This window comes from Hydra viridissima, unplaced genomic scaffold, assembly GCF_058129835.1.
Source record: "Hydra viridissima isolate aposymbiotic clone 2 unplaced genomic scaffold, HvirCarnegie_v1 scaffold_7, whole genome shotgun sequence".
Lineage (NCBI taxonomy): Eukaryota > Metazoa > Cnidaria > Hydrozoa > Anthoathecata > Hydridae > Hydra > Hydra viridissima.
In genome coordinates this window covers 6100703-6126446 of record NW_028324306.1, presented here as the reverse complement: position 1 = coordinate 6126446, position 25744 = coordinate 6100703, and the positions used below count along the sequence as shown (strand labels likewise).

The 25744-nt window shown below is 32.3% G+C and overlaps 1 protein-coding gene and 3 pseudogenes across 2 annotated transcripts; all 4 read left to right on the top strand.

Moving 5' to 3' along the window:
* Window positions 1-5270: 5270 nt before the first annotated feature.
* LOC149885861 (uncharacterized) lies at window positions 5271-6091 on the top strand (annotated as a pseudogene).
* Window positions 6092-7239: 1148 nt separating this feature from the next.
* On the top strand, window positions 7240-8126 carry LOC149885860 (uncharacterized; annotated as a pseudogene).
* A 1193-nt stretch (window positions 8127-9319) lies between these two features.
* LOC145202570 (uncharacterized) lies at window positions 9320-12589 on the top strand (annotated as a pseudogene). Its single transcript, XR_016454163.1, has 6 exons — window positions 9320-9617; window positions 9919-10027; window positions 10103-11379; window positions 11548-11851; window positions 12176-12215; window positions 12409-12589. The product of XR_016454163.1 is annotated as an uncharacterized LOC145202570 (transcript).
* A 7012-nt stretch (window positions 12590-19601) lies between these two features.
* Window positions 19602-22388, top strand: LOC145185361 (uncharacterized). The gene has a single exon (XM_080061236.2). The coding sequence runs from the start codon at window positions 19602-19604 to the stop codon at window positions 22386-22388; it is 2787 nt and encodes a 928-aa protein (XP_079917362.2).
* The last annotated feature ends 3356 nt before the right edge of the window (window positions 22389-25744 follow it).

The window sequence follows — 25744 nt, the reverse complement described above, 5'->3', positions numbered from 1 at the left end:
CCCGGGATTACTAACAGCGAATGAGAAAACCATTTCAACAAACTACACAAAAGAAAGACCAACAACAGAACAAACGAAATCCCTTTTTAAAAACTATACACTTCCTCAGTGAGAAAGTGTATAGCATGCATGGATACGAAAAATAGAAGATGGGCCTCAAAATGCCTACTATACCTTAAGCCTAACGAAATAATTGTTCAAATGATGTATAAATGCGTACAAACAGCAGGTAGAGAATTCAGCAATATTACTTTAGAGGCTCTATTTACTGGAATATATTATAATAGAATGAAAGCCTATCACAACAGCATACCTCTCGACGTACTTATAATCCTCAAAGCAAACGAAAGCAAAATTAAACATCGACTTTATGAAGAATACGAAGTAATGAAATGGAAAAACTCAAGTTGCGCTGTACCGCTGGTTTCTTGAGAAAATTCAGGAATACCATCGAAAATATGTATTTTGCTCAGAATGTTTGGCGCAAAAATCTTAATCACTTGGAGTTCTTGCTTTTCGTAACTAATTACCGCGCTTAACTGCCTTCCGTAATAATTCTTGTTCAATTCGTTCAAATAGAGACATAAAAATTATGTCAGAAAATAATGCAATGAAATTTTTTCGAATTATAATTTGGTCCAGTACTTTCCGCTTGGATCGTGGTCAAAAATTTTTATTTTCGGATTAAAATACGAATCTATTTCATTTTTGCGAATTTATACGAATTCTGATTAAGGAGTACTTTTGAAATAAATTTTCTTATTACTTACTTTTAATATTCAAATTTACAAGGAAATGGCCCTTTGTAACCCACCACAAGACAAAAAAAACCATCAATCCCAAAATCAAACTAAGACCTGCAACAGAATTGGGAATGTTCATCAAAAAACATCAGAACGATAGGGAAGTCTTTCGAAGCCATACTAAACCAACCAATTTACTTCAATCCGAAATTGCCAACAAAAACCAGCCAAGAAAACCCGTTTCCACCGTTACCGAGACCGACGACAGACATAAGGAAACAAGACATACAGATCATTGCAGATTCATGCATGATATCAGCCCCAGGTTTTCTAACAACAGCACTGCTCAGAATAAGGGCTTTAAATGAACAAGCATACGCACAAAATCAAATTAGGACTGTTTTAGCCCTTTAAACTAAAGGAGTATATCCTGTAACAGACATCGGAAAAGGGATGTGTAGAAGCTGACACACCATAATTCGGTTCAAATTGTGTGGGTATAAATGCAAATTTCGATTAACATATTTTATTGGAACCCGCTTGAATTTATTACTTTCAAAAATTTAAAACATATTACGATGCATCGGTAGTTATTGGTACAAAGAATTTAACATTAAAGAATTTAGATAAATAATTGAAGAACTTAGTACTAAAGGTACTTAAGTCATATTTTGTGAAAATCAAACAAAAAAGCCATTGCTTTTTTCCTATTAGGCTGTATATACTGTTTAAATATGGAAGCTAAATTATGTACCTAAGTCCCTTTTCTAAGAAAACCAAAAAATAGAAACACCAACTTTTGTGAACAAAAAGTCCAACGTTTCGGTGCTAAAAGTTCTTAACTTCGCTTATCCAATCATTTTGCTCCATTTGGTCAGCTGGATTTATCATCTAAACCTAAAACAATGGCGGACGGAGAAAATGTACAAATGGATGAAAATCAACCTAAGGCAAAAAAAAGAAGGCCATCACCATTAAAATGGAAAAGAAAAGAAATCAAATTAGTGAATGTTAGAGGCAATAATTACATTGTAATGTTAGTTTTAAACACTTGTATTTAAATTCAGAAAAACACTTGGTCAGAAAGACATCTAGATTTCTAGATCATTAGTACCTAGGCCGTTAGATCTAATAATCTCGATTTCTAGATCATTATTGCCTAGGCTGTTAGAACAGCTAGGCAGTTAATGTTAGATTTCTATTAGGACACTGAAGATGTTGAAGTGATTTTTTGTATTTAGAATTTTAATAAAGTTCAGTTGTATGTTTTATTTTTATAGCTTTGTGATACTAATTTGTAATAAAACATACTAAGGAATATAAAACATGGTGTTAGCAACCTTATCCTGTAAAATAAAACCAAACAACAGAATAAAAATTTTATTGAAAAAGTACATAAGCTATGGGTTTGAATTTTGGTGCAAAAAGTACTGAATATGGACAAAAAGTTCTTAAGCCAAAAAAAAAAATAGTCAATACCTCAAAGTAATTCATGGGTTTATGACTGAGATATGCCCTTATATATTCATTCGACTCTCTATATAAAAAAACCAAATCGTCAGGAATGGTTTCCTTTTTATTGCCTCATTTCAGTGTTAGTTAGAATTTTCGAACTCCATTATCTCAAAACGGGTATTTTGTGACCTAAGTACTTTTAGCACTGAAGTCTTCAATTTATTATCTATTGTCACTCCATTTATGGGAAATCAAACTATTAAACCGTTATATTTCAGTTTTGATCCAGCTCATGTTGAAAAGCAGATTTTGCCATTTACTAATTTCAAATTTAGTTAGAAACATGCAGTTTTGATTTACAAAAAAGGATTACAAAAAAGATTTCAGATTTCAATTTTACTGACGGACCTTATGCAATTACAGTTAAAGAGGAAGAGGAACCATGTATTAAAAGACAAAAGTTGTAAATTAACTCAAAACCTTTTAATAGATGTAAATCGTTACAAATTGTTTCTTCCTTGTGTTCATAATAATGATACAAATGCAACATTTCATATTTTGAATTTGCTAAAATATTTAATTGATTACTTCATTAACATTAATCAAAATTTAAAGCATATCAACTATATTTTTGAAAGGTTTAAACTCAGTCGGATGGTATTTAAAAACCCCTATAAGAGTTTCACCATTCATCGATAAGATAACCGGTCTACCGTCTAATTTTATCGGGTTTTTACATTTTATATCCGTACAGAGATTTGTGCAATCTTCAAAGAGCTGTTTCAATTGTTGCAATAACAAAATATTCTCAAAAATAAATTCATCGCATCTATAACAAAGAGTATTTACAAAAGACTGAAATAAAAACGTACTTGGGTTGTTGCCTGTTAAACAAGAAAAAGTACCAACTTCATAGGAATGAAAAGGAGAAGTTAACAAATTAGAAAAAAAGGACTTACATTATCAGATTTTCCTACTAAAATGGTGCCTTATTTTTTTCTCTTATTTGGAAATAGTTTTGCGTTGCTTGGTCAAGACTGAGCAGTGAACGCCTCAGGGAAGAAATAGCATGAGCCCTAAGATTGGGATTAGTAATAATGTTTTCGGACATTTGTTGACAAATGTTTCGGTTGATGTCCAGAGTAATTTAAAGACTCACGCAGATGAAGAAATTAAAGACTCACGCAGATGAAAAAGTTTCCATGCCTCAATGCCGCACACGCACAAGATCGTTAAACAGCCCTTCCTCAATCAATATTACCTAATACGTCAGAGTTATTAAAATTATCCCTGATATTTTCATTTCTTTTAAAATGGAAGGCTCTGATCCAATTTCTGATTAAATTAAGATTCTCCTAAAAGTATTTCTAGCCTTATTCTCTATGTACTATAAGTGAGTCCATATTCGCTTTAGTATTGACATTTTGACGTGGAATAAGTTATTGCCTAGTGCAATTCTAGCCTAAATTTCTTAGTTCTAAACATGTGTCAATATTCGTTTTAATTTCGGATTTCAGATTAGATTAAGATTCTTTAGGGTCTTTCTAGCCTTACTATCTTAGTTTTAACATAGTGTCAATATTCGTTTTAATATTGAAATTTTAAATCGGATCAAGTTCTTGTTTAGTGTATTTATAGCCTGATTTTCTTAGTTCTAGCCTGGTGTCAATAATCGTTTTAATATTGACTTATCTCCGCGCGATTTTAGCCTGATTCTCTTAGTTCTAGCGTAGAGTCAATATTCGTTTTATTATTAATCTTTCTTAATGTGTTTCTCGCCTAAATCTCTTACTTTTAATATTCGTTACTTATAGAAATTCAACATTTTTGATTTTATTAAGTATCTGCTCGGATTATTTTCTAGCCTTATTTTCTTAGCTCTATCTGAATATCAGTCTCTGTTTTAACTAATGATACATAAAACCTCAAAGCTTGTATGCTTATTTTAAACGCTGGATTAACCGATCTAGAGGACAAAAACTAAATTTCCTAGAAAAAGAATAAAAATTCGAATTAGCGGCACGACCCTCGCATTGAACCTGAGACGATATACTATTACTATTACTATTACTTTTACTATTAATATTATTATCATTATTTTTATTATTATTTATATCATTATTATTATTATTATTATTACTATTATTATAATTATTATTATTATTATTATTACTATTATTATAATTATTATTATTATTATTATTACTATTATTATTATCATTATCATTATTATTATTATCATTATTATTATTATTACTATTATTATTATTATTATTATTATTATTATTATTATTATTATTATTATTATTATTATTTTTATTACTATATTTTTTCCTTAATATAGAACGTAACATATGGTATTTATAACTTGGTATTTTTTTAATTACTATTTTAATCATACAGTTACTTTATATGGTTAGAAAATGCAAACATTTTACTAATCGACAATCCTTGGAAGAAAATTCCATGAAAGCAGCTATTGAATCAGTAATAGAGAATAAGAAGGCATCGTTAACATTTTGTATCCCAACAACGACACAGCGAGACGGAATAAAAAGACTTCAATAAGGGAGTTTAAATTTAAGTAGTTGTACAGTAAAAAAACTTGGGAATTTTAAATCTGTTTTTACCCTTGAACAAGAGCGAGAGTTAGTTAAATACCTAATTTTTCTAGAGAGTCGCTTGTTTCCAGTTAAATGAAAGATTTGCGAGAATCGGCATTTCAGCTAGCTGAAAAGAACAAGATGCCACATAACTTTAACAAAGAAACAGGAACGTCAGGCTACCAGTGGGTAAAAAAAATACGCAATCTTGGTATTTCTTGCCAGAGGGAACTTCTGGTACTAAAGCGATGGGATTTAACTGACCCGCTGTGAATAAATTTTTTGAACTATTGATTAAAAGCATAGATGAAAATATTATAATTCCAAATAATGTATATAAATGTTGATGAGACAGGAATTTCCTCAGTAGTAAAAAAAAGTGTCAAAAGTAATTGCAAAGAGGGGTAAAAGACATTTTGGAACTCTAACATCAGCTGAATGAGGGAAAACAATAACAATTGAAATTTGTATGAGTGCCTCCGGTCTACACGTGCCCCCCTTGATTATTTTTCCCCGTGTTAGAACTCCCAAGAACGTACTTGTTATCGAAAAAGCTCCTCCGGGTACTATTGCTTCGTATCACCGTAGTGGTTCGATGCAAACAGATATATTTTTGAAGTGGTTCAAACATTTTCTGTCCTTTGTAATACCATCCAAAAAAAAAGACCTGTACTGGTATTATTAGATGGTCATATGACACATACAAAAAATATGGAGCTTATAATGAAAGCACGTGAAAATTATGTCATATTATTTGCTCTCCATCACATTGTTAACACCGTCTTCAGCCACTAGACGTCTTCATGGCACCATTTAATAGCAACTATTTAATTGAAGTTCGTATTTTGTTACATACACATTATCCTTGAGTTGTAACTGAATAACAGATTCCAGAACTTGAAATTTGGAAGAGCTTATTTGAATTCTGCAAACATGTTGACGGCTGTAAATGGTTTTAGAAAGACGGGAATGAGTCCACCTAATCCTGAAGTTTTTGATGATTGCATGTTTGAGCATTCAGAAACAACCTACAGGTCATTACCTGAGATGGATTCTGCAACACCAAATCTAACCACCAAGTCTCAAATACAAACTTTTTCACTACAAGATGTATCCCTGACATCTTGCTCAGAACCAGAAAGTTTGTCCTCGACATCTATGGCTTCTTTCACGATTGCTTCGCCTGCAGACTGTTCCCTCTATAGAAAAAAACCGCAGTGCATTTTAATCTTTGTATTCACCGAAAATAAATAAATTATCAAAACAAACAGTACAACCTCTCTAATTCTAATCTCCCTAATTCGAAAACTTCTATAGTTCGACTAAATGTAAAGTCACCGTGAAATGCACTTAATAAACTTTTTTGCTTAACTTTCTATAATTCGAATGTCTATAATTCGAAAACCTCTACAATTCGAATGGATTTTTCAGACCTGTCAGTAAGATTCTCTTTGTAAATCAAACTTTCTAAATTTTTGTTCTATAAAAAGCTCGTTAAACATCGAACTCTTTTTTCAAATTTCGAATGTTTTGATTTTTTGTTAAATAATTAGCGTGGATTTTTTCCTTCTGTTTAAAAAAAAATCTTGGCATCATAAAGACTCCATAAAAAAAACAATTTAAAGCTGAAATACGAAACTTTACTGGAATTGGAGAAAGATAAAATAAATGAAGAGGTTTCGAAAATCTTTGATATTTCACCAAACAATCTTTCAACCTGGAAAAAAAATAAAGATAAAATCTTTGACGCTTTTCGTCAAGGAAATTTGGCTAAACGGGTGAAATTTGATACGTATTATAAAGTCAACAAAGCTGTGCTTAAATGGTTCAAACGAATGAGAGCTGATAATGTCCCAATCAGTGGTTTGCTGATAAAAGAAAGAGCTTTATATTTTGCGAAAGAGTTTTGCTTCGAAAATTTTAAGCTTCGGAGGGATGGCTAGACAATTTAAGAAAAAGTAAAATAATTTCTTATTTGATTCTCACCAGTTTTTTAATTCTCAGCTTTTTCTTTAATTGCTTTAAAAAAGTAAAGTAAATATTTTCCAGAATTAGATATTCTGGAAACTTGCAAAGACCTTGATAATAGATTCAAACGCACGTATCGCACGTATAAGTTACGTCAAAGCAATTATAACTTTTTTTTTTGTAGATATGGTATATCTTTCAAAACCATTTCTGGAGAGGCAAAGTCTGTTAACGATCAGATGATCGCTCCATTGCTCGAAACCACACTGCCTACAATTCTCTCTCGATATCCACTTTAAAATACTTTTAATGCCGATGAATTCGTTTTTTTCTACCAATGTTTGTCTGACAAAAGTTTACATTTAAAAAATGAAAAGTGCGTAGGAGGCAAGCATAGTAAAGTTCTCCTGACTGGGATGGCCGCAGTTAATATTAAAAGAGAAAGACTTTCAATGTTTGTAATTGGAAAATCGAAGTCTCCTAGATGTTTTAAAGGTGTCGAAAGTATTATTTGAGGAGTGGGTTAAAGAAATTGACCTAAAGTTTAGTTTTCAGAAAAGGGAGAATGCTTTAATAATAGATAATTGTTCTGCCCATCCTAACGTGCAGAAACTTGATTGGGTGGAGCTTATCTTTCTTCCACCGAATACAACTTCGATCACCCAACCTATGGATCAAGGAGTTATCCGATCTCTTAAAGCCAAACATCGCTCCCTTGCAGTGAAAAAGAAAACTGCTACCTTAGAAAAAGAGAACAAGATGCTTAAGTTTTCTACCTTAACTGGTATGTTTATGCTGACAGAAGCATGGAATTCCATTCCAGATCAAACCTTCATAAATTGTTTAAAAAAATCAGGAATATCATTAGAAGCAGTGGAAAAGCATGTGAATGATGAAAACAACCCTTTCTGTGGCTTAGATGTAGATGAGACTGTAATGGAAAACTTATGAGATGATCTCGAATTGTTAAAAACAAAATTCGATGCAGATTTTAACCTCATAGCCGACGAGTTAGTAGACATAGATTTCGATGTTTGAATTGCCAACAAACCATCAGATGAGGACATCATTGCAGAAGTTTCTGAGCATAATGCTATTGAAACTGAAGAGGAATCCGATGATGAGTGCGTTGGTGTTTGTGACAATGCTACAAAACCAAGTCTGAACGAAGCGATGCATGCTATCACTGTTCTCGAGAATTACAGTCTTTATTCTAGCTTTGGAGATGATTTGACGAAGGCTCTTAAAGACACAAATTGTGTCATTGAAATGGGTTTAAAAGCCTCAAAAAGACAATCTACAATTACTGACTTTTTTTTGAAAATCTAAAAGTTTAAAACACATAGTATATATTGTATTTAGGCCTAAGAATCATTATTTGTTTGTTTATTTCATTACATTCTATTTCAAATGTACTTTGACCAGAATATTTGAAAAAAAGTCAACTTTCTATGATTCGAAAATCTCTCCAATTCGAACTTTTTTTTCCCCCGTTAAATTCGAATTAGAGAGATTCTGCTGTATTACCGTAAACCGGGGTAACTTTGGCCAGCGGGGTAACTTTTGCCATTTTTAAAAATATTCATTAAACATCTGTAACTTTTAAACAATTAAGTAACGTTTTACTATTTTTGTTTTAATTGTAAATTAAATCTTTTTTACTTATATTTTGATCTGAAGTTTGTTGCAAATGCTCTTTGGTATAAGTTAAAAAGAATGAAAGCTACATCTTGGTAAAACACAATCAAAAACTGTAAAATAAATTATTGTTTGGGCGAAGATAAAAATGATAGTAAACAACTCAGTTTTTCTTCTGTTTTAAAGACAAACGTTTAGATAAAACTGAGCGAAAAGTTTTTGGCTCAAGTAACAACATTCTGGTTTTTTTACAGGGTGTTCAAAGTTACCCCGTAGATTTATACTCTTTTGGGGTAACTTTGGCCAAGTAAATAATATTCATTTTCAAGTCGTCTGATCGTTATTTATTATAACTAGAATATATTTTTGAAGCATGTTATCCAAATAATTTATTTTCAAAAACAGTTTTTAGCATGAATGTATTTTAGGATTTTTAAAAAAGAATATTCTCTTGTTAAACTATTTGCTGTTGTTAATCATAATTTTATTAACTTTATAACAAAATTAAAATTTATAGACTAAGGTACAGCGGTAGTGCTACCGAACTCTCGAACCCTCATTAAATACAGTGTTTTGACCACCTACACAACCGTAAGTTCAAGCAATATTTTTTTATTTACAATACCGTACTTTCAAGAAAAAAAATTTTAATCTAGCGTCACTACCGAGTTATATTTCGGTATTTCATTCTACTACCGTCATATTAAAAAATTTAATATGACGGTAGTAGAATGACATATCGAAATAAGCATTAATTTCCCATTTTATTAAAGACAATTATTAAAATTTTTATTAACTAAGTGTCTAGACGTCCGGCAACAGGACGAATATCTTTAGCACTATTTGTCCGGCGATTGTACCACGTGATCGCAGTAAAAAGTGCAATTTCTGTACGTCGTGTAATTTCGCCGTAAAAAGTGTAATTTTTATACGTCGCGTTAGTAACTCTCAAGATGGCATCAGAATTTCATGTGGGTGACCAATTTACTTCACTTAAAGAAATCCAGGATACTTTAGAAAATTACATGAAAAAATATCATGTCCAATATTATAAAAGAAATACAAGAACTATATCCGGTTTCAAAAAACATTTTCCATCAAAAAGATATCTTGATATTCCTGACTGCCTTACGTATGGAGAAATAGGGTTCAACTGCATTCAAGGTGGGAAGAAGTTTAAATCAACCGCTGTTGCAAGACTAAAGCAAAGGTATGCTTAACTTATTTAATTTTGTATCTACTTTTATGTATTAAATTCATATATGGCGATGAATAGAAAAAGTCTAATTACCTTCATTCAACTCGAACTCGTCAGCCTCAGATGAAAAATAGGAAAAATAGAATTAAAGCTATAGGATTTTAAAAGGTATATGTAAAAAGTTAAATAGTCGTCTAGAAAGAAATCAATATTATAAAGGTGAGGCAATTGATTATGTCACAACTTTTTTCGATACATTCGGTACATTCTTAGATAAAAACAAAACAAACAAAAAAACTATTTACTTTTCCAGAACATTCCGACAAAATTGCAAAGCATGCTTTAACTTTTAACTGAGTGATGATGGAAAGAAACTTCAAGTTGTTAAATTGGTTGAAGAACACTCTCATTGTATGACAGAGGTAATTTGCTTGTAATAATTTTATAAAATAGTGATATTATGTATTACAAAATAATTTTAAATAAATTTGTTGCAGGAATCATTTATGCATCTCCCACGTCAACGTCAATTGAATGTAGATGAAAAAAATGAAATGACTCATATGCTTTCTGTAAAAGCTAACAAAAAGTTGATACAGTAACATATGATGAAATCTACTGGAAAGTTATTACACTTAAGGATATTCAAAATGTAAATCAAGCTCTTAAAAATCAGGAAGATAACAATTTAACAACTCTGTTAAGTAAAATGCTTAAACAGAAGGATTCTGTTACAGAGGTTGTTATTAATAATGACAATCAACTTCAGGCATTGTATTATCAGGAAAACAAGATGATAAAGTTATTTGTATTTCATCCTGAACTGCTTCTCCTTGATGCAACATACAAGCTTAACAACTCGCGTATGCCACTTTATGTTTTAATGTGTGTCGATGGAAATGGTGAAGGACTAATTTAAGGACTAAGGAGAAAGTAACCATAGAGGAATTAACAACCATTTTTAAAAAGCATAACGATACCAGTGGTGTTCAAGTGGTTGTGACAGACAAAGATATGGTTGAGAGAGATGTGATTAGTGAGAAAATTCCAGATGCTTCTCTTCAATTATGTCTTTTTCACACCTTGCGCACATTTCGCAGGGAAATAACTATTGAAAAAATGGATATAAAGACAGAGCAGAGACTTCTTGTCTTAGAAATTCTGCAACAACTAGTTTACTCTGACAATGAGGTTGCCTATGATATGCATTATGATGATCTCAAGGCTCTTAAATTGGAGCCTGTCATAGACTATTTTAATGTATGTTGGCAGTGCATAAGAATGCAGTGGGTTGAAGGTTTAAAAAGAAAAAGTTAAATCTAATGAACAGCACAACAAACCGTGTTGAAAATGAAAACCAAAAGTTAAAAAGTGTCATATCCAAACACTCTGGGATGGTTACATTTTTTTCGGATTTAATTGTTACCATAAGAGTATTAGAAAATGAGCGCAGACATGTTTATATTCTACCTTGGCTAAAAATTCCAACAAAAGTGACATATGAGCCAGTTGAAATAAAAAGAGTAAGAAAGTATTTTTCTTCGGTTCCTAGGTCATATCTGACTAGTAAGCTTGAAATAATCAAGCAAAGGAACCTTTGGCTGTGTCAAGCTTGTGACAACGAACTCTGTGACACATTAGTGATATGTTGCGATCATTGTCTAAGTTGGTTTGACAGAAAGTGTGTCGGTTTAAAAGCTGCTCCAAAGAGCAAAGCTTGGTTTTGCAAAAGCTGTTTAAATAAGAAGTCTATGAATTTAATATCCGATCAAAGGTAATCAAGTTTTATGTAAAAAAACTGTTCAATGATGTGCAGTCAGATATTTGTTTTTCAACAAGTTTCCTATTTTGAAATTAAATGTTTACTTGCAAGTGTTACATCTATAGTTTGGTGTTGCATTTTTGTATTTTCAAAGTTTTTTAAGTTTTATCTTTTATCTAGCACTATCTATCCAGCTGAAATTTCATTTAGTAATGAGGATCAATTTTTTACACAAAATTGGGACATCTTGTTAACATCTAAGCTTACTGCAGCTGATTTGCAAGATATTTCAGCCAAACAGATGTTATCAGACAACGTGATTCACACAGTTCAAAAAATGATAAAAAATGTTTGCGGGTTACAAGATCCAGTTCTGGGACAAATTTACTCATTTAAAGTTGTTAATGAATCATTTATATAAGTTTTGCATGATGGTGTTTTACACTGGCTGACAATCAGCACTTTTAAATGTGCTAAAGATGAGGTATGTGTTTTAGATAGTATGTTTCATGTTAACATAAATAAGCATGTTATCAGACAAATTTGTTCAATTGTGAACTGTTCCAAAGATATTTTAACGGTACGTGTTTTGCCAGTGCAGCAGCAAATAAATGGTGTCGATTGTGGTTTATTTGCATTAGCTTTTGCTTGCACTAGCTCAAATCCTTCTTTTGTTGTATTTGATTCATATATGATGAGAGAAAGCACTTAAAAACATTACAGAAAATCATTTAAGTGATTTTCCTAAGATTACAAAATCAGTAAAGTTTTGCAAGGAAAAAGTGTTTTCTTTACATTGTATTTGTAGGCAGTTGTGGGTGCCTTTAGACAAATTTGACAAAAAAAAGGTAAGTCAGTTGGTAATTAATCTAAAGTCTATTTAATCAGTCATTTAAGTCTCATGTATGGTTTAATGTTTTTTTAAAAATTACTGTCTCATTAAGAACTTTTATTAATAATAGAATAGTTATTGAATTAAAATTTATTATGATTGAGTTGAAGTATGAAATAATCATTATAATAGAAAACTGATATTAATAGATTTAGGGATAAAGTACAGTGTAACAACTGTGAAGATTGGTTTCATGGTATTTGTCAAGGCCTGCTGGAAAATGTCTTGAATGGTCGTGTCCAGAATGTTTAGTAATGTACAGTTTGTAATTGCTATTAATACATTTGTAATATTTGACATGATTATCTAATAATTATTCTTGTGTTTTAATATTTTATTTTATTAAAGTTTTATAAAATATTGATTAAAATAATAAACAAAATAAATGAAACAGTTGTAAAAATTATTATAACCATATAACTAATTGCAATTAGAATAAAAGTATTAGTTTAGAATTCATCAGAATATGAGTTTAGAACCCATTAGAATATGAGTTTAGAATTCATTAAATATGAGTTTAGAATTCATCAGAATATAAGTTTAGAATCCATTATAATATGAGTTCAGAATCCATTAGAATATGAGTTTAGAATTCATTAGAATTGCAACAGCGTTAGATTTTTATATTTGCTTACGTTTTTATATTTGTATTTTTAATGTTTTGAAAATTTTTATGATATGAAAGAGGTATTTTAAACAATTATTAAGTATTTTTAACAGTTTTCAAGAAAATTGATACAAAAATATTTAATTTTATTGTAAAAACATATATGACACCTTTTGGATCTTTAATCACCCTCTACAACATGACAAAAGCCCTAGTAACATAGTTGCATAGTGAACGGCATATTGTGTAAATTCCGTATGAACCATTAATTAGGCAATATGAACACACACATCCTAAGGGTTGCTTTTGTTATGGTTTTTATGTGCGTAATAATGTTGATGTAAACTATGCTCATTACAGCTAAAGCTAACGTCTGCAGATGCTGATTTATTTTACTTTTTCATCAAATAAATCCTTTTTTTCAACAAGTTAAAATTACAAATTTGCAATAGGATACAATATAACAATCATTTAAGAACTCAATTTTAGTAGTTTTTGAGCTGCTGTAAGTGCGTTAAACGTTTTTAACTAGCTTTTCCTAAAACCATTAGTGAACATTATTCTGCGAGTGTATACATATCAGTTCGTCGCGTTGGTTTGACAAGGTTCTAACTGACATTTTTGCCAAAATTGACTTAATCATTTTATTGGACTATTTAAATCATGATGAACAAAATAAACTGAAATTTACAACGATATAGCGCAAAATAAGCAAACTGCTAAAGTGCCAAAGTTCTATCTGCAACTTTATTTAACTAATATTTAGTTTGACAAGGTTCTAACTAACAATAACTTTATAATCTTTTGCTGGTTTTTATTAACTATTTTAATAGAGAATTTTATACCCAACAAAAATCATATAAAAAATAGGTCTGAAAATTAACAAAAAGTGTTCTAATTTGACACCGATGTAGAATAAAATACCATTAAAGCTATTATTTGAAAATTAAAAAAATCTTTTTTATAACGTTACTCAAATTGACACCTGTCACATTGCGAAACAAAGTAATGCTTTCGATTAGCATAGAAATAACTATTATAATTCAAAATAAAAGGGGATTTATGAGCTAAAGTTATCTTTTTATTTTAAAATAATGATGTTTTTGCATTAAGAAATTTACAAACTTACCGCAGTCAATTTAAATACAATTTGCCGCGCCATTCCCTTACGGTAAGTCGATCTAACTATATTTTCCAGTGCCAACCCCAAAAAGTAAGTCAATACTTCTTCATTTTTCTTTACTTATCTACAACGGTTAGTCGATATATGTGCACTTTGGAACGTTGATCTTACAAAGTAGGTTATTTTAACTTTTTAAATAAAAAATATCAGTAATATTAAAATTTAAACAACTTTTAATAAAACATTTTTGTAGCAGTAATAAAAACCAGGCTGCGTAGTTAAAAGAGAAACCACGAGGAAAACAATTGTAGTGAAAATGCAAATAAAAACTAATGACACGCTGAAAAACAAATTTTTTCAAAAAGGAATTACGCCAATAAATATTTTTTTCGTGTAAAAGGAGAATAAGTCAGTGTTTACACTTTTTTGAAATTGACTGTGTAGTTAGATAAAAACATTTTATCTAACTACACAGCCAATTTCAAAAAAGCTAGTGTACAAAGCTCACAACGTCAAATATGTTAAAACAAATACTCCTGCACAAGATCTATGAGGTAAAATCATGAAAGGCAAACGTACACCACACAGTACACCAAAACGTGCACCAACTCAGCTAAGGATCACATAAAATCTTTTCCAACAGTTGAGTCACATTGTCGTGTAAGTACCAATAGAGAATACCTTGAGTCACACCTTAATATTTCAAAAATGTATAATCTTTACAAAGAGAAATGTATAAACGAAAATGTTGAGCCAGTAAAAAAATCTATGTACTACCATATTTTCTCCACCGAATTCAATCTTGCTTTTCACATTCTCAAAAAGGATAGATGCGACCTTTGTGAGATGTTTAAAGTTGCTGAAAACACTGATACTATGTCTGAAAAATTGAGAGGAAACTTTGAAAGACATCAAGTTTTTTTTTTTAAAAAAGAAAGATATACGTGCTAAAGAAAAAAAAGATAAAAAGTTCCGGTTTTACTTTTTGACAAAATGTTATATTGACTCAGCATGCAAAAATTAGTTTCCTTTTTTATCTGAGAAAGCTAAGCGTGTGTAATTTGACAGCTTATTTTTCAACAACCAAAAAACTATACTGTGCATTATGGACTGAATCAATGGTGGGAAGAAGCGGCAATGATCTTGCCAGTGCCTTTTGCAAAATTTTGAGTGATGTGGCAGAGGAAAACGACTTAAGTGACTTAATTACTTGGTGTAACTCCTACGTTCCTCAAAATCGGAATAGTATATTATCAAATGCTGTGTTACATTTTTTAAGAGACAATCCTAACATTAACTCAATCACTATGAAATACTCCCTTTTGGTCATTCATGCGTCCAAGAGGTGGATCATACCCATAGTGAAATTGAAAAGCTCATGAGGAAAACTGGTTTTTATAGTCCCATTGGATTGATAAGGATGTTGAAACAAGTTAACAGAAAAAATCCTTGTCGTATCATTCAAATGAAATCACATGACTTCAAGGATTATTCAGTAACAGCAAAGCTATTTAATTACAATTCAGTTCTTTTTTCTAACGTTGCTGTTCTAATATTTACTTAAATATCTCACATTATACATTTTAAATCTAGCCATGATTGCAATGGACCTATGAACTGTGCGTATGTCAAGTTCAATGAAAAAACTAACAGAAAGAATGCAGCAACAAGTCCATCAACTTCCACTGTTTTGAATGCAAAACCAAAGATTCAAAATTGTACTAAGGAACTTGCAGACTTAAAAAAAAAAAGATATTAAAGCTGCATTTCCGTTTATGCCTCTCGAGGACAGAGATTACTATCGAGTTGTTCTTCACCTATAAAATAAACATGAAAAACCTTTAAGGGTTGTACTTAATGTAATGGTTTTAAAATGTACCAAAAAATGTAGTACAAAAGAATAAAAAATGAGTAAACAAAATGTTGTAACCTTGTTTGGTGACTGAAACAATAATCTAATTTATAAAAATTAGCTCTTTATTGTATTATTGCTTCAGTTACAAAATTTAAAGTAACTAACTGCTTCAGTCACAAAATTTCAAAATAACAAACATGTTTCTAACTATCGTTAAACAGCAGTTAGAACCTTGTCATAGTGAGAATATGATTATTTCACTATGACAAGGTTCTAACTGCATTTTGGAGGTATTCATTTTTCTATGAAGAGTGAAACATTTTTTAATAAAAAATAGCAATACTTATAGCAAATGCTTATGTTATCATGAGTTAAAAATATTATTGATGGATCTTAATAGTTTTTGATGGCAGGAACATAACAATTTTTAACATTGATTTTCTCAAAACTACTCGCGGATCAGTTAGAACCTTGTCAAACCAACGCGACGAGTTGTCGAATGTCCTTTATTTTTACGTTTGCTCTTTTGCCAGTGTTTGCAAATTTTTTTGATGCGCTATGATGGTTGTTTATACTTGTCGTCTATTGCATTTCCAAATAATGTAGCAAGATATAACAATGTTTTTAAAATACAAATCTCATCAAGCAATAAAAAGATTCCCTTACCCTTGTTTCTCGAGATAGATAGCTTAGTAATAATTACCTTCTGTAAGATCTTTGAAAGAAATTTGAGAACTTTCAAATTTGAATTTCCGACTATCATTTATAGGTAGTCTGCTCTCATTTAGTTACAAAAACTTCCGTTATAAAATACTAAAACTTTAAGTAACTGAACCAAATTAAGTCTTTATCGGCTTTCATTTTCATCTATATATGGTATTTGTTTTTAAAATTTCGCCTAAGGCTGGAAAGGTAAGGCCAACACTAATGTTTGATCATAGTCCAACGACTTTAGTTATATACAATTTTATAGGCAAGACTTACGTATTGTTTGAGACATTATTCCAGAGCTATTTTAAAGTAAATGCAGTTTGCAAAAGGACATATCGTTATTAAATTTGTAGACAGCGTCTATTTTAATGTATGATTGATACATTTTAATAGATTAAATACTTTTGTGACTAAGACAACATTTTCCTCAAATTATTCAATTAAACTTTAAGTTATGTTGTGTAATGAGCCTATACGCAATAAATAAATAAGAAAGAAAGGAAATCAATTTCAGATATGAGGTGTTTTTTTTTGTTTTTTGTAATAATGCTTTTCTATTAACTCTTTATATTATACGCTTTATATTCAGAAGATTTTTTATTTAGGATAATATCAGTATCTGCCCGACAGTGTTATATCCGCCAGAGGAATAGCTGTCAAGTTTGTAATTCGGCAACTTTAGTTTGACGCAACCTAACGTAAATACTCCCCGGACGTATATCCCTATCACTATTTTTCCGGTTGGACTCGTGGTACGCTCTCCGGACGATTATATGCGTCGCTGTATGTCCGTTTAGTCACGTAATACATCACCAGACAAATAGTGCAGAAGATATTCGTCCGGTCGCCGGACGCGTTGACACTGCCTTTCTCAAAATCGGGTTTTCAGCAAATCAAGCCCTTTTAAAAAACAGTGATTCAATTAATAGATTTTAAGTAAAATTTAATGACAAACTTGAATTTGATGAAACTCAATGTTTATTTCAAAATATTTAGTTCTATCAAAAGAGAAGATAAAGACTTTGCAAAGAGTTACTTTATCACAATCTACAAGTTTAACGCTTGAAAAAAGAAAAAAAAAACGCTTGATATCTTCAAACTTTGGTTTTGTTATTAAGGTGGTAGTCTACCTTAAAATATGAAAATTTTCAAAATTTCAAATTGTGCTGTTTTACCCAATAGAAAATGATGGTGATATTTGTTTTTCAAAAAAATATTTACAACTTATATAATTTTATCATTAGATATAGGTGGTATAATTTTTTTTTATAAAATTCGCATAAATTTTGCGATTTCAAAAAAAAAAAAAAAATTAAAATCGGATCTTTAAAACAATTTAAAAAACGAAGCCTACCTGAACTTGTTTTAATCATTGGTAAGCATCTAAAAGTGATCCAGGACATCCACATGTGGTTTTAAAGTTTAACCAAAAGTATAACTCGAAATATTTTCGAAATGATTTAATAGAATGCTTTGCTGCTGGCAGATATATTTTGTATTTATATATTATTATAGTTCTTAATTTACTATAATTTATTTGATTCGTGCTAGAAGTCCTACTTGTGTATTCAGTTAGATGATTATGATTATTATTCAAATTTAGAAAAAAATAATAAGTATGGAAAATAAAAAACTTGATGCTGGAAAAAGACGAAAGGCAGGAGGATCAAGAATTTTCAAAAAACGACGTTTTCATGGCAAAAGTTTTTATAAAGTTCCTGAACCCAACATTGACTCGGAAAATAGTCTTGTTAATAACATACCTTCAACAAGTAATTTAAATGCTTCAACTTCATCAAAGAAACTTACATTATTAAATCATAAAGCAACAACATTATCAACAAAACAAACTTCATTACCTAATAACAAATCGAATTTTCGACACTGTTGTGATTTTAATGTGTCAATAATGTGCCAATAATTAGCTTTGCTAATTATTGACAAGATTCACATGTTGCATAATTTTAATATTATAACGGTTTTTATAACGATTATTAATTGTTGACAAGAGTCACAAGTTGTATGTTTAAATGCTATATATAGCGAACAATTTTTTTGTAACGTCATCGAGGTTGTTGACAAGTAAAAAAAGATATTAGAAACGAAATAAAATGGCTCTTAAATGCGTAGAACAACAAGCTAACCGGGCGTGTCTATTATCTCCGCAATATGAAGATGGACAGCCAAAGCGATTTATTCGGCAGATGACTTCTTTCTTCGTGATAAACAACATTACTGCAGATCGACACGTAGCATATTTGCTTGCTGCTCTGCCGTCGAAAATCTACAATACCATGGAAGAATTAACAGCACCTGAACTGCCAGAGGACGTTTCGTACGAAGAGTTGGTGGTGAAACTTGAAACGTTGGAGATAAGAAAATCATCGTTAATCTCACGGTATGAATTTGGGAAAACTTATCGTGGCAATGAAGAATCGATACAGACGTTTGCGCATCGAGTGATTCGAGCAGCTCAAGAATGCAAGTTCTTGCCTTCAGAGAGAGACGGTCGACTTCATGATCAATTCATCATTGGGGTTAATGATGGTGCTGTTCTGCGTGCCATTCTTCGGGGAGAGGATGCGTTGAGCTTTGACGATTGCGTCAAGACTGCATCCGTAATTGTACAAACCAGATTGGATGCGGCATGTTTATCTGTGAATGAAGAGGTAAATGCAAGTTACCGAACAACTGGGACAGTAATGACAAGTCATATTCGGAGAAAGAAAAAAATGCGATGTTTCAATTGCGAATCATTAAATCACTTTGCACGTGAATGTACCTCTTTATGCAAGAAATGCTCGCATAAACATGCTGCGAAGGACTGTTACAAACGTCAACAAAACCAGGAAAACTTAAAAGGGACGAGTTCGCATTAGGTATTTCTACAAGAACTCGTCCCGAAACAGTACTACCTACTATCGACTTGGTGATAAACGGAAGAAAAGCTACAGCGCTTGTAGATACTGGTTGCTCGCAATCAATCATCACCAAGAAGCTACTGCCATCTAACTACAAAGTGATTCGTGTAGTGGATGTTGCAACAATGGGCGGAATGATTCGATGTGAGGAGGTTGTTGCTAAAATACACCACCCAACGAATGGGTGCCTGCTTAATGCATTGGTGTTATGCGTGGATGAAGTAATAAACAAATACGACATGATTATGGGCATGGATCTAATAAAGTCGTGTGATGAGCTGAAAATTGGCACTGGGAAATTAAAATTCTGTAATTCTCTAATTAAGTTTTCATCGACACCTCGCGTTGCGACTGTTGAAATTGGAACAAGCAAAGCTTATTTTGATGGCAAAAAATGGATTGTTAGTTGGGAGTGGGAGAACGAACCTAAAATGAAGAACAGAACAAGTCAGTATAACGTATCTAATCAACATCGTGAAGCGTTCGACAACGAAATTAACGAATGGATCAAAGAAGGTATACTTGTCAAATATGACGAAAAAAGTATGGGCAAAGCTAAAGGATTACTACCATTGATGTGCGTCATGCAAGATAACAAAAAGAAGATAAGACCGGTGCTTGATTATCGCGAACTCAACGCCTATGTAAAAGCCTCTACAAGGGATGCGGATGTTATCAACGATGCAATGAGAGATTGGAGACTCATGAGTACAAATAGCAACGATTCTGTGGTGGATCTAAAAAGAGCATACTTACAAATTCATGTGCATACCCGACATTGGCCTTACCAAACTGTCATTTACAAAAATCAACGGTATGCGCTTACACGTTTGGGCTTCGGTCTGAACCTAGCACCTGTGATGATGAGCTCAATATTACGATATGTGCTCCAACAAAATTCCGCACTCGCAAAATCAACAAGAGGATACATTGATGACACTTTGGCAACCAATGGAAACGGAAGAATGCTGGTGGCACATTTGAAGAAATGGGGTCTTCACGCAAAAACACCTGAATATTTTGGCAAAAACCCAGTTCGTGCATTAGGATTGGAAGTAACAGTCAATCCGTCTACAAAGGAATTGTTTTGGAAGAGAGGTCGCGAGATTCCCATTATAAAAAATGTGCTCACCAAGAGAGAGATATTCTCATTGTGTGGTAATCTGGTTGCTAATCTACCAGTTGCTGGATGGTTGAGACTCGCATGCAGCTTTATAAAAAGATGTACTAACGAGGCAGGTTGGGATGAAACTATTACGGATAAGCACGTTAATGAAATGATAAAGGAGGTCGTGGAGAAAGTCATCAAATGCAATCCAGCCAAAGGCGTATGGAATGTCAAACCAAATGCATCCCTTAATGTATGGTGTGATGCAAGTTCGCTGGCAAAAGGAGTTGTGATAATGCAAGGTGACAAAAAAATAGAAGATGCGACATGGCTCCGATCAAAGTCTGATGCAATGCATATCAACGTAGCTGAATTGGATGCATGTATTGAAGGTCTCAATATGGCATTGAAATGGAATCCAAGTGATGTCTCTATCAAAACTGATTCTCATAGTGTATTCAGCTGGTTGAATTCCGAATTGACTCGTGACAAACCTGTAAAATGTGCTGGACAATGTGAAATGCTAATCCGACGAAGGCTTCAGATATTTGGAAAATTGGTCGAAGATTATGCCATAAATGTAAATGTTACATGGATACCAACAACAAAAAATGTCGCAGATGAACTCACACGAGTGCCAGCAAAATGGTTAAAACACAGAGTTGCAACACAAGAATGTAATATCATTTATAAACACGATGATCAGCAGGTTAAAAAAGTTCATTCAATAGCACACATGGGAGTTTCCAAGAGTATGAAGTTATGCTCGCGTGCTGGTATCCACGTTAACAGAGAAACAGTGAGACAAGTTGTCGCTGAATGTGATGAATGCAATTCAATTGATCCTCACGTGGTTTCATGGGATAAAGGAAATCTTGCTGTCAGTAAAGTGTGGGAAAGAGTAGCCTGCGATATTGCTCACGTTGATTCATTGCTATATCTCACCTGTATCGATTGTGGCCCAAGCAGATACACGTTATGGTCACCATTAAGCGATGAAAGTGCAGCAATGGTTGTTCAATCGTTAGAAACAATGTGGTCATTGCTTGGACCTCCTTCCGAAGTTCTCCTAGATAATTGTAAGTCGTTTAGATCTCAGACTATGCAAGCTATGGCGTCGAAGTGGGGAATAAGACTTATTTATCGAGCTGTTGAAAAACCATCTGGAAATGGAATTGTTGAAAGAGTTCATCGAACGGTAAAAAGAACAAACGCGAGAGCAAAATGTGGTATACCCATGTCTGTATTCTTAATCAACAACGTTCCATCAAAACACGGCACACCTTTTGAAATCTTATGCCAACAATACAAACGCGTCCGAATTCCTGGAATCGATAAAGTTGAATCAACACAAAAACCCCTAACTAAGTTTCAAGGATGGAAAGTTGGCGACAAAGTGTGGGTGAAGCCCAAGCATATGACGCCGTGTACACGGCAATGGTTAAAAGGAAGTATCGTGGCACTGCGTAATGGTTTGACAGCTGAAGTTAAAGTTAATGGACATACGTTGCCACGACACTTTTCTCATCTGCAGCATCGTTGTGGGGACGAGAAAGGAGACATAACAACTGATGACGATTACGACCTGACGCTGGTTAAACCTCCCAAAACTAACTTAGAACGCATTATAATCGAAGATCCAAGTTCCCAAACAAACCCCCTGGACGATGGTGAAGCTGACAATAGTGCGGACCACACTGGTCAAAACTATCCAACAAATTGTGAGATAGAGACACACCCTGTTCGATTCACTCGATATGGGAGAAGAGTGTTTCCTAACCGAAAGTATCAAGATTATGTATGAGCTCTTAGTGAGCTGGGCGAGATGTTGTGATTTTAATGTGTAAATAATGTGCCAATAATTAGCTTTGCTAATTATTGACAAGATTCACACGTTGCATAATTTTAATATTATAACGGTTTTTATAACGATTATTAATTGTTGACAAGAGTCACAAGTTGTATGTTTAAATGCTATATATAGCGAACAATTTTTTTGTAACGTCATCGAGGTTGTTGACAAGTAAAAAAAGATACTAGAAACGAAATAAAATGGCTCTTAAATGCGTAGAACAACAATTACCTAATAACAAATCGAATTTTCCACACTGTTACATCATGTGGATAGCTTTGTTTTAAAAAGTATCATAGATGAAATTGCTATGTGCCCTGAATGTCAATGGAGGAGTATTGAACTTTCTACAGATTTATCAAGAAAGAAAGGACTGTCTGTTTTATTAGAGTTTACATGTACAGCCTCAGTCTGCTCATGGAGTAAAAGGGTTTACACTAGCCAAGAAATTGATGATAAATCTCGTGGGCAATATCAATTGGATGTAAATATGAGATCCATTATTGCTATGAGGGAAATAGGAAAGAGGTATGCTGCTTTAACAACCTTTTGTGGTTTTACGAATTTACCTCCACCAATCCATAAAAAAACTTTAAACTTTATGAATAAAGCAGCTGTTGAGATTAAGCAAGACAGATATTATATATAGCGTTTTACTAATTTACAATTTACTAACTTATTGCTTTATGTATTTTTATTCTTTTCTTGTTTTTAAAGTGGTTTTTAAACTTTGAAGTCTTAAAAAAACATTTCTAAAGCCAATAATGATTTGAAACAGTTTGTTTTTCAAAAATAATGCTTTGTTAATGCAATTCGTGAGTTTTTGGCTTAAATTAGACTAAAAGAGTTGGATTTTATTTTTCTTTTCTGTTTTTCTCAAAATAAGGTTTTTTGAAACGGTGCGATAAATAACTTTTCTCAATTAAATGCTATGGACCTGAAATTTGGTACATTGATTCTTTTATATATAATCTATTAGCTGAATTAAAAAAAATTGTTTTAACTTTTTTGGTTCTTTAGTTAATTGGGATCAAAATCTGTATTTTGGGTCAAAATTTTGCTGCCATTTTGAATTATCATTTAAACAAAAACTTTTTAATAATATTTTTTCCCCTTAATTTAGCCAATTCAACTTCTTTATTAGATGATGTACAAAAAAATCCAGAACTGTATACTTAATCGTTCTTGAGTTATTTATCACAGCATAAATGCCATTTTTGGTCCTGCGGACCAAAAAACAGTGTTCCAAAACCAAATTTGAAAATTTAAATTTAAATTCCTTAGTTTTGTAAGGTTTTTTATATTGCAGCCAAAAATTGGGTTTTTTTATACAAAATTCTAGGATTTAGGCTTAAAGGTAGACTACCACCTTAATACACAAAAAAAGTATATTTCGTGCTTCTATTTTGAATAGAATTTTGAAAAACAATAAAAAGAACTTTTGCAACAAATCTTGTAATTGAGGTAAAATAAATGAAAACACTGCAATAAAAAAAAATGAACATATAAAAAATGTATCAGTAACAAATGCAGATTTAAAATTAACCCAAAATGGCCTTGGCTCGGTACAAGCCCTGATGGAATTGTATTAGTAAATGAAAAAATAAGGGCTATTGAAATCAAATGTCCTTATTCAAAAAAAGATTTAACTATAGCTGAAGCTTGCATAGATAAAACATTTTTTCTTGCTGTTGTTGATGGCAAAACAATGCTTATACAAAATGATGTTTATTTTTATCAATGTCAAGGTCTTATTGCTTTTTGTGTTGATGTTTTTATTAGAATTATTATATTTCTTAAAGAGCAATAGGAAAAAACTACTTTATCAAAATTAGCTAAATTTTACTTTGAGTTTATGCAAGAAAATATATTTGCAGTTTAGATTAACTGTTTTTATATTTTTTACAAACATTTTATCTGAAACAAGTTGTGGCAAAAAGTTTGCTAAATAACAACAAACTATACAAGTTTTACTATTATCTGGCGCCACTGACAATTTAAATAGTGTTTGTAAAATGCGATAACTTTTTATTCGCTGTATTGCTCTTTCTACATGAATACCAACAGCAAAAACTTTTCTTGTTTCATTCTCATCTTCTAGACTGTGTTGAGCTTATTATATTGTTTTTGCATAATGGAACACAACAAATTACGCCACCGGGGTATTTTGTTGCTGTTGTTGCCTCAACAGCAATATTTTCTTTAATAGAGTGAGTTACTAGTTTATCACAAGATATTGTATAATTTGTAGGGCTGGTACTGATTAATTTTTTTTTGTTCGATTAATCGTCTAAAATTTTAATCGATTAATCGATTAATTTCGATTAATTCTGAAGTCGACAGAATAACCTGCTTTTCACCACTGGTGAGGTGAAGTTGTTATCGGTAAACGTTAACTAACTACAGTATTCACAAACGTTAACAAACAAGACACTTAATGCCTGCTATACTGTATTCAGTTTAATTGACAAGTACAAGTAGGCATCACTTTAGCCAGTCACGTAAATAAACGAGGACGTTAAAGTTTTCTGGAAGTAGACAAGATCGCAGTTTGTTGACAATGTACCCTGACGAACTAAACAGCCTTTCACAAGGAACAGAAGTGGCAGGTACACACAGAATTTTCTGCACAAAACTGCTCAGGTTAGGGTAACGATGCCTGTTCAGTTGCCACCACATGAGGGGATTCTCAGTTTCTGGAATTACACCTTCTTCTTGATATCGTGTAAGCTCAGCCAGTGAGCCATGTACTGTTTGTGATTCATCTGATGAGGATTGCGATTCCGAGTCGCTGACCAACAGAGTAAGTTTCAGTTTCTTACGCACAGGTTCTGATGCCTCGCCAGTGCTGGTAGTAGTTTCACATTCAGCTCTCTGTCTTTGGTTACAGTACACCCAAAATGCATAAGAAAGTATTGTCCAAACTGCTTCACGTTTCTCTCTTGAGAGACAGCCGAGTTTCTTGTGACGTGGGTCTAATGCCACAGCCATTTGCAACGTTGGCAATGCATCAATGTTTTCAATGCGACCTGAGAAGTCATTTAGTGTTGCAGATTTGAAACGTGCTATATACCCTGGATCGTCATCATTAACCCGCAGAAGTCTGCGCAAAAATGCTTCAAACGGAAGTACAGCCGAACATGTAGCATACTGTTCACTACCAATATACTCAGTAGCATCTGCAAGTGGACCCAATACCGAGACAAATTTTGACATTTTCTCCCAGTCCAACTCCCTTAGTTTATCTCCAGTGTAATTCTCGGGATGGTCAATATGATACTGCTTAATGGCATCTTTCACTTCCAGCA